Raw genomic sequence first — 9,836 nt, forward strand, 5'->3', positions numbered from 1 at the left:
GAAAAATTTCAATGAAACCAGTCTTCAGTGTAAAAACCTCATCTCGGATTTACATAAAAATAAATGAAAAAGGACTATGTTGATGTATCATTATTTCATGTTACATAATAGCCCCAAACAAACACACTGTTTAACTATGAGGCTTGTAGAAATACTATTCGCTTTATTCACATAAATACAGAAATGCAGAAATGTTCTTAGGTAGAATAAGCATCTTAGTAGAAATAATACAGATTTGAACATTTTACATTCTATATATGTACTGATTCAAAATTTGGAGAAGTAATTACATAATAGAACGTATGTATATATGTGAAAGCAAGATGAATGAAAAAAAAGAATGCGAGTCTCAGGGATAAAGGTCCAGATGGAAAGGGCAAATCAGGGAGTTTTTGAGAAATCTAGAAATTGATGGCATGCCAATTTCCAAGGCGGGGTTGCTTCCACCAAAGGAATAGCAGAGAGAGAAAGGAGAGGCCCAGGATACAACCCTGGGGCACACCCAAATTGTGTTTGGAAAAAAGAGGAGACATTGGCAAAGGACCAGCCAGTAGACCGAAAGCAGAAAGCAGACAGAGTGATGGGCTGGAGTTTGAGTGAAGCAGGAACACAGGGGAGGAGGGATCGAAGAGCTGGGTCAAAAGCTGCCGAGGGGCTACGCATGATGAGGACTGAAAATTGACCACTATATTTAGCAATGTGGGGTCACTGGTGGCCTTGACAGGGCAGTTTCCACAGAGTGAGGGATCGGGGAAAGCCAGAGTGGGTGTAAAAGGGGATGTCTCAAGAGAAGATGCAGACAGTGAATTTAAACTCCTTAAAGATTTCCTGCAAAGACACAGGGTGGCAAATGGTGGGGGTGAATTAGGGTCAAGGAGTGCTGTTTGTTCCTTTTAAGAGGATGGACGTTTATATACTGATAGGAGCCAACTAGCAGGAGAACAAAATAGATGAGGTAGGGAAAGAGAGGATGGTTTTGGGAGTGACAACCCAGAGAAGATGGGAGGGATGGGGCGCTGGGGACTTTTGGAGGAACTGGCTTTCGATGTCACTTGTAATAAGAGATGGGGCACCGAAAGTGAGGTCACAGACATCAGAAGGCGAGAGGATGTGCTGGGAGTTGCTTGTGAAATTTCTCTTCTGTTGGCATGTTTGTTTGTTCAAAGTAGAAAAGTAACATTACCAGCCGAGGAACGAGGAGGAAGAAAGAGTTACTGGAGCCATGAGCAGAAGATAAGAAAGAGCCTTCCAGGGAGAATGGGACAGTGAAAAGAGCAGGGGGAGACAGGGGAGTGCGCTCCAGAAGTTACATTTTCTCTTTGACATCCCCAAATGTGTGATGTGTGATTACCCTTCCTGCTGTCTACGAAATAAAAATTAGGTATGGTTCAGAGGAATTGCTATTTCATTCTAAGAGGCTGCCTGTTTCTCAGGAATGGTCATCTTAAACTGGAAACATTACAAAAAATGTTGAAAAGATGAACCTGTGTACCGAAAATCCCCTATATTCTATTTATCTGGTTACTACTTAGTTCCCCTATCAATAACACATATCCAATACTGCCATGATGGAGGTACATGGATGCTTAAAATGAAATGAGATCTGTATCCTTTTCCTAAATTCCATGGCTTCCTTAATATGCAGTTCCCCTTGGAATTCAAGAATGTTTGGTATAAGAAGTGAGAAACAGCTTGAGAAAATCCCGGCTCAGAATTACACAGCACAACCGCATCTCAGAAGTATATACAGCCGTAAAAAATTTTAGAAGCAAAACTCCGTAACTACTCTTAAAAAATTTTGCAAACCTGGGCCTGCCCAGATGTTTCCAAACTGTAAAGGAACTCCAATCACTTGACCGGTACCGGGATCAGAGGCTGGCCAGCCTTTTCTGTAAAAACGAGAGAGTAAATATTTTCAGTTTTGCAGATCATTTTGTTGTAACCATGCAGGTCTGCAATAAGATAGCTAAGAGCACTGTGAGATGGGAAACAAATGGGCATGCCCACACCCTCCCTTCCACTCAGGGCAGCTTCTCTGTGGTGGGGAGCTTTGCCACAATCACTTGCTTCTTTGTTTCCATTGGTTTCTTTGTTTCCACCTTACTGCTCAAGCTCAGAACTTCAGGTGGGCCTGGTCCTTCAGCATCCATGTAGAGAGAAGGCTGAGCGGGGGTGGGAACCCCACCTGGTGGAGAAGAGAGATTCCTGGGAGGGTCACTGCGGTGGTCACCATGACACGAGACAATCACACCTTCCATGGTGAAAGGGAATGAAGACAAGGGAGGGACACAGCAGTGGGACCCCTAGGTCGCCTGCCAGGCTTGCTCTCCCTCCACGGCCACCCTGGGGGCCTGGGGGGTGTCGGGCTTCAGCTACGTGATTAGGCTGAAAGGACTCAATATAAAGCACCCTCCACCTCCTCACTAGGTTCCAAACGCAGCCCCTCTAAATCTACCCTCTGAGTTTCTGGAAATCAGCTGGAAGAATGCATGATCAGGCCAGACCCAGAGCCCAAGCCAAACACAACAGGGATCACGTGGGATTGTAACCCCGTGCTCAGTGCTCGGGTCTCCTTGCAAATCTGCAGACATCCCTGTTCTGCTTCATTCCTGGGAGAAACCCCAGATCTCCTCCTGCTCTATCTGTTCTTCTCTTGAGGCTATTGTCCTCGAGGGATGCAGAGTCCTTGAACCTGGCCCTCCAAACGTACATAAACAGCCTGTTCAATAAAACAAATTATGCACTTTTTCACATTTGCCCTTTTTTTGATTCCAGAAAGGCTGTGAGACTCATTCTCACAGTCTCCTGTGCCCCCACCACTTGGTGGCCCTCTGATCATGGAAACACGATTTCCCACAACCGCACAATGCCTCCCAGCTGGTCAGAGGGGAGTGTCCCACAAAGACACAGGTGTTTGTGAGGATCCTGTCCCCCAGCAGAAAGCCTACTCCTGGAGCCACAGACAGGGATCTGGCCTCCTTAGCTGCTAAGCTCTAATTCAAAGCCTAAAGTGGGGACCCCGAACATTACTGAATGATTTTCTGAGTCACCTGGACTGGAGGGGCCTGATTTTTCTTTCCAGGAATGGATGCAGCGCAGCCTCCATTTTCAGGGCTGACATTGATGATGGATCTACTTCCCCCCACTGCACCGCAGGAAGGAGAGGCTCTTCCATCCCACAGCTTGGAAACCCAGCCCAGGGGAGTTCTGAAGCAGTGCATTGCTGCCAGGTCCAGCATCCCTGCAGAGTGGCCTCTGCCCCTGAATGAGCCCCTTCCTTGGGCCTTCTCTACCACGACACGACCACAACCCAGTCTGTGCCAGAGCTCTGGGGCTCTGCGTGTCCAGGGCACAGAGGTGGGACCTGAGCCAGGTGTCCCCTGGGCCTCAAGGGGGAGAAGTCTGCCTCTGCATCAGGGTAAGGTGACCCCACATGGCTGGCAGGACATTCTCAGTATGGACCCCGAGGAGCCCTGGGAGCAGTTTCCCTGCAGGTGTTAGGAGTCATCATCAGGAGGGCAGGACCCTCTTTGTGTAGACCATCCCGCAGTGCTGGGCCCATGTGCTGACCACAGAAATCTACATGCCTCCAGGATACCTGAGGCAAACTCACAAATTCGTCACTTGGTGACCTGGGCACCACGGGCTCCTTGGCCATCCCATGAGGGTGGTCCTGGCAGGCATGGTCTCCAGATGCTCCCGTTAAAAAATCCCCCTGGGTTTCTGTGCTCACAGAATCCACACCAGAAGATTCTAGTCCTGCAGTGACCCCCACAGCAGTCAGCTCCCCTGTGCATGTCCAGGGACAAATGACAGCAATTTATTGCCAGGGACCGTGATGAACAAGAAGGTGGGATTCTAAACTAAGTTCAGGATCCTGGTAACTCACTCTGCACCCCAAAAAGCATCCATGAGAAATGTGTGTATTGGGATATCTGTGCCCCTAGAAGAGCTGTTCCTGAAGGCTCCTGGGACCTCCCAGCCCCTCTCAAGATTCTCAGAGCCTGGGTCTAAATTTCTACCTCCCTCCAATGGTGTACAGCCACCTGTGTCTCGTGGTCACGGGTCACTTAATTGCATGACTTGGCATGTTCTTAGTGCTCGTCCTCCACCCCTTCACTAGACTCCCAAGATATTCCCACTGACCCTTGGCTCCCTGTGTGGGTCAGAGGGCCCTAAGTCTGCACCCTTCACTCTCCTCCTCTACCCCTGGGGCCACCCCTAGGTGGACTGGGAGGTGTTTGTAAATGAGTCTTACACAAGGACATGACTGGACAAAGCAGGACCCCACCCCCGGAAAGCACACCTGCTCACTTCCCTGAAGAGGACCCCACAGCCCCACATTGCCTCCCAGGGGTCTACTCAGGACACAGTCCCCCAGTTCTGGGCAAGGCGTCTCCCTGGAAGCCTTGCTTCTAGGAAGAGTCTCTCCGTCTTTCTTCAGAGTTTAGAGTTGTTCCCATGTCCCTGACCACCAAGGTGCCCAGCACAGACCCTTCAGTGACCTGAAGAGACAAGGAAGATATGTGGCCACAGGTCTCACAGGACACACCTGCTGGGACTCTAGGCCGTCCTTCTGTCTTCTCAGGTGTGGATCCCGTGGTACCTTTTTGCAGAGGGCCCAAATGGGGAGTGGACCCAAAGCAGTTCATGGGCTGTCTGGGCAGGGAAGACTTGGGCCAGGCGGCCTTGACTGGTTTCCCTGCTGGGCCACTCTGAAAACCCCCGCTCCTCTGGCTGTGGCTGGAGGTCCCCCAAACCTCAGGGCGGGGCCTTTTCTCTCAGCCTCCACTGCCTCCAAAGCCATGCTGGCGCTGGCGCTGGCGTGGAGAAAGAGCTTTCTTGCCCTCTTGTGGCCAAGTTGCCACAGGTGGATGCTATGGGGAGCTGGAGAGAGAGGCAGCACTAGCTCAGATATGAGTGGTTAGGCAATTTGACACCCTGTCAACTAGCCTTAAACATTGGAAAGAGGACTTTCCCGGGAAAGCTGGAAGTTACTTTCAGTAATTTGTCTAAAGATTTCTTTTTTTTTCCCTTAAAGGCTCATAAAACCTCTCCCAGGTCATTCCTGGTATGGACCATTATCCAGGGATCAATCAGGAAATGCAGGAGGAGGGGGTGGGGGTGGGGGAGAGGAGAGGGGAGATGAGAGCCCATGGAGAGGAGATGCCCCTCCCAGGAGCCACACACTGGGCAGTGGCTGTTGGCATCCAGCTCTCCTGTTCTCAGGCCCATTTCATCTGCGGGGTGTTTCCAAAAGAAACAATGGTGGAAGGGCCATGGAGGACACCTAGACCTCCTAGAATATGCAGGGGGAGCAGAGTCACCATGCTGGCCCTGGGCTTGGAGCCAGACCTGCAGTGGAGACCACAGGTCTCCTGAGAAGCCAGTTTCGAAATAAAGGCAATATGCGCTGGAATACCCAGTTCGAGCGAGTGCTTTATCATAGACATGTAATTTACATAGTTCTTCTCACCACGAAACTGTGTTCCCAACATGCTACATGAATGATGGCTTCAACACACATTCATTTCTGAGATGTGAACAAGTATAAAGCCGCTCTTTCATCCAGCATAATGGGCATGGTTACACCTAGGAACACTTACCAAGATTTCTCAGCAAGAGCCAATTTCGAAATAACGGCAGTTTGCGCAGGAAAAGCCTGTTGGAGTGAAGGCTTCCCCATACACATGTAAGTTATATAGTTCCCATCACCATGAAACTCTGTTCCCAACACGCTACATGCATGAAGGCTTCGACACACATTCAGTTCTAAGATGTTAGCATGTGGAGAGCCACTCTTTCATTCAGTATAAAAGGCATGGTTACACCCAGGAAGATTTACCCAGATTTCTCCGCTGGTTCCTTCACCCAGATTCAAAATAAAGGCAATTTGTGCTGGAAAAGCCTGTTGGAGCGTGTTCAGAGCTGTTTCGGGCTCTGTCACAGCTGGAGGGTGCAAACCCCAACCTCCAGAAAGAGGGGCCAGGCCCCCCACCCGCCAGGTGGTGTTGCCTCTGTTGGGAAACAGTGATCTTTGGGTTAGATATTTTGCGGCTCTCTCTAAAAACTGCTTTGACTTAAGTTTGCATCCTAGTCACCAGTTCCAGGGCAACAGAAAAAGCATACCCTACATCCCTTTGCACTCAAATCTTCCCAAAAGAGCAAATATTTGCCCATGAAAATACCAGCTGCTCTTCTAAGGCCCCCTAAATACCCAGCACTGTGGGCGGTGCACTCTTGATCAGGGACAGGAGGAGAGGGACCAGCGGTCCTCTGGCAGACTTGGCCCTGTGTGGCAGCTGCGCTGTGCGTGCATGGTGGGGAGGGCCATGCAGGCAATCCTGTTTGAGGGGCCTCTGTACACGCCTGCATTATGGTCTGAGGTTTCATACAAAGGCTCCAGGCGTCCTAACTGGTCAGATACAGCCCCCACCCTCGAGCTGTAGCCACCAGGATCTCAGTATCTGTAAAAGGGAAGTGCCCGGTCTGGGGAGAGGTCATGGGGCACTCTGGGGGCAGAGGCGGTGGTGCTGGGGAAGGCAGGGGATGCAGTGAAGGGTGGAGGGAGCAGGGTCCCTTGCTTGGGAGTGAGAGTTCTTGGGAGACCACAGAGCATGGCTCACACCATCCCCACCCCATACCCCAAATTCCTAGCCCCGCGAACACAGGGGTCGTTCTGTGCCCTCTCACCATGGCTCTCCTTTGAGACCGCACCCAACACGGCATCTGGAACCCCTGCACTACCTCCCCTCTTGGGACAGACACTGTCTTCTTGGAAACTGCCCAGCAGCGCGAATTCAAGGCCGGCAGCGGGCCTGGTGATCTGCACTTCAGGTGCCCTACCTGGCCAGCCATGCGTGTCTGGGCTCAGTCCTCTATCTTGCCCACCGGCAGCCTGGGTCCACGCCCGGTGCAAGCGGAGGCCGCGGAGCCCAGGCTGAGCCCCGCACAAGGACAGGTGAGGGTGCCCCGCCCTGCCGCCCCGCCCACTGGTGGCAGCACCACCCCAGCCTCCGGCAGGCGCCACCTGCAGGTGAGAACGTCCGCGTGGCCCCTCCCGCCCCGGCCCCGCCCAGCTGTCCCATAAGCCTCCCCCCACCACCGTCCTGGCCGCACCCTGGCTCCCATTGGCTCCGCAAGTTCTGCCCTCGCACGTGTAGCCTCGGGAGGACGCAGACGCAAGCGCTAGGGAGGGCCCCGCGGCGTTGCCAGGGCGACAGGCGCCGCTCCGCGCGGACCGGCGTGCGCTTCTGGGGCAGGCAGCGGGCTCCGGAAGTCTGCAGCTGCCTGGGTCCATGGCGGTGCTTTCTGATGGGAATTGCGTCTTGCTCGGCCGGACGACTAGTTCTGGCCTGGTCAGTCGGCGGCCGACATTCTGTCTGGGGCGGCGTCCCACAGACGGTAAACGTACGGCCGCGCCATTGGCGGGGCCAGTGGACATGGACCGGGGTGGGATCCGGGTTGGTGTGGCAGTCGGGGAGGGGCTGTGGTGCCGGGGAGCGGGTTCGGGCGAGGGGGCAGGGCCGGGACACAGCCTCGGGCTTTCCTCTTTCTCGGGCGCTGGGTCTGGGACCGCGAGTCCGGGTAGCCCTGCGTGGCCGCGGCCTCCCAGAACCCCCCGGGAAGGGCAGGTGGAGGACCCGTCTTTTATGAAGCAGGGCCTTACCCGGGATTTGACAAGCCCCAGAATCAGATGTTGGAATGGGGTGGTTTATCAGCCTTGTTTATCTGCAGGGAAATTTCAGTTCCATCCAGATGTTGGCTCCTTCGATAAACCTCAGGAATAAGACAAGGGTCAGTGCCGATTAGCAGTTATCTAGGGCTTGACTCAAAATAGACTGTGCGGGGTGTAGGGATGGTAGATGGGTCCTCCCTCTGAAGGTTGGCAGTCTTCTGGGATTAGAGGCCCCAGTTGAGGATTACATCGTCATCTGCAGTAATGGAGGTTGTGGGAAACATTAACACAGAGAAGGGAGGGATGTGGCTGTGGTAACTCATTAAAGAAGCCAGGACACTTGCCTGGCTCTTGTGTAGGAGAGTCACGCCTAGGGTAGGGCAGCACTTACCAAAGTGTGTCCGAGGCCCATGAGGTGAAAGACTATTTTCATAGAAACGCCGGTATGTCACCTGCCTTTTGCACACTCTTGCTCTCCCGAGTTTCCTGTGGGGTTTTCCAGGGAAAACATGGTCTGTGATATCACAAAACCGGGAATGTAGAGGCAGATAGAATTCAGCTCTCACCAGTCCAAAAGAGATTTGCAGAAATTAAAATCACTGCTATTCTTCTCATTAATGATTTTTGTTTAGAAAAATATACTTATTTTTTGCTTAGGAGTATTAATGGTAACATGTAGTAGGTTGTTATTATTTTTAAGTGAACTCATAAGCATTTTTTTTAAGTTCTCATTTAACTTCTAACACAGGAACTATTGATAGATTTAACCCACATAAACAGCAGCCTTTTGGAGTCCTCAGTAATTAAGAGTGTACAGGGGTCTGTTGACCAAGAAGCTTGAGAGCCCCTAGAGAACGGGTGCTCAGGTACTAGTCAGGTGCTTAGCGTTGTTAGATGCCAAGATGTCTTCCGCAACTGCTCCCGGACTCGAAGTAATTGGCCACATGGAGATGGGTGGGCAGTGCCTCCACTATACAAACCAGAAGCTGCTGAATGTGTCTTGAGGCTAGGCCATGTGCTGTGCAGGGATTCTCGTTGTATCTGTTGTATCTAAGCCGGGATTCCTGTGCAGAGGCCTGGCCCTGAAGACCCACTCTCCTTTGCTCCTTGCCAGGTACCTTCTGTGTGACGTCAACCCTCCAGAGGGCTTCAGCCTCCGTAGGGGCGTCTGCATCCACATCGCCTTCCTCCTGAAGACCCTGCTGAAAATGGAGGAATTGGTACTGGTGCTACCCCCTTGGGGCCGCCTCTACCATTGGCAGAGCCTGGACATCCACCAGGTCCGGATTCCCTGGTCTGACTTTTTTGATTTCTCAAGTCTCAGCAGAAACATCCCTGACAATGAGTACGAACAGTTCATGGCAGGTGAGATGATGATCGTTTAACTGGGGCCAGACAGTTGTTGCTCTGGTTCCTATGTGAAAAACGGGCCGTCTTGCTTCGGGCTTGTCGGTCTGCTTAGGGGCCCTTCTCATGTTTCCCGCACTGCAGGTGAATTTGTTCTTCCATATATTTTCTCAGGAAATAGATCTGAAGTGTATGAGCTCTGTGTTCCCTCCCCTCCGAAAACCCTGGCCTCCTGGTGAGATGGAGCGGTGACAAGGAGGCCACTGCCACAGAGGCCTTGTCCCAGCAGGACTCGTTCCCTGGGCAGTAAGGGCCATTCTTACCTGAAGGAAAACACGATGTGTGTGTAGCATAGGCCACGTGCTGGTGAAGATATGTAACCTCTCATTTAGTATAATTTGGTCCTGCTCAAGCTTTCCATTTTACTTTTCGTAAGAGGGAAGAGTTGAAGATTTTCTTTGAATAAAGGTATTTAGAGCTTATCTTTTTTTTAATTGAAATGTGGTTGATTTACAATGTTTTGTTAGTTTCAGATATACAGCTGTTTTGTTAGTTTCAGGTATATAGCATGGTGATTCAGTTGTACATATACATAGTCTATTCTTTTTCAGGTTCTTTTCCATTATAGTTTGCAAGATACTGAATATTTTCCCATGTGTTCTACAGTGAATCATTGTTTTTTGTCTGTTTTACATATAGTAGTTTGTAATTGTTAATCCCAAACTCCTAAGTTTGTTTTCTAAGTCTGTGAGTCTGTTTTTGTTTTGTAAATAAGTTCATTTGTATCATTTTTAAAAATTCCACATATAAG

At 51.0% G+C, this 9,836-nt stretch overlaps 1 protein-coding gene across 1 annotated transcript; it reads left to right on the plus strand.

Moving 5' to 3' along the window:
• The first annotated feature begins 7,252 nt into the window (after positions 1-7,252).
• On the plus strand, positions 7,253-9,272 carry LOC102543105 (GDP-fucose protein O-fucosyltransferase 2-like). The gene is made up of 3 exons (XM_072976338.1): positions 7,253-7,358; positions 8,793-9,043; positions 9,200-9,272. The coding sequence occupies exons 1-3, from the start codon at positions 7,315-7,317 to the stop codon at positions 9,262-9,264; spliced, it is 360 nt and encodes a 119-aa protein (XP_072832439.1). The 5' UTR covers positions 7,253-7,314; the 3' UTR covers positions 9,265-9,272.
• The last annotated feature ends 564 nt before the right edge of the window (positions 9,273-9,836 follow it).

This window comes from Vicugna pacos, chromosome 14, assembly GCF_048564905.1.
Source record: "Vicugna pacos chromosome 14, VicPac4, whole genome shotgun sequence".
In the NCBI taxonomy this organism is placed as follows: domain Eukaryota; kingdom Metazoa; phylum Chordata; class Mammalia; order Artiodactyla; family Camelidae; genus Vicugna; species Vicugna pacos.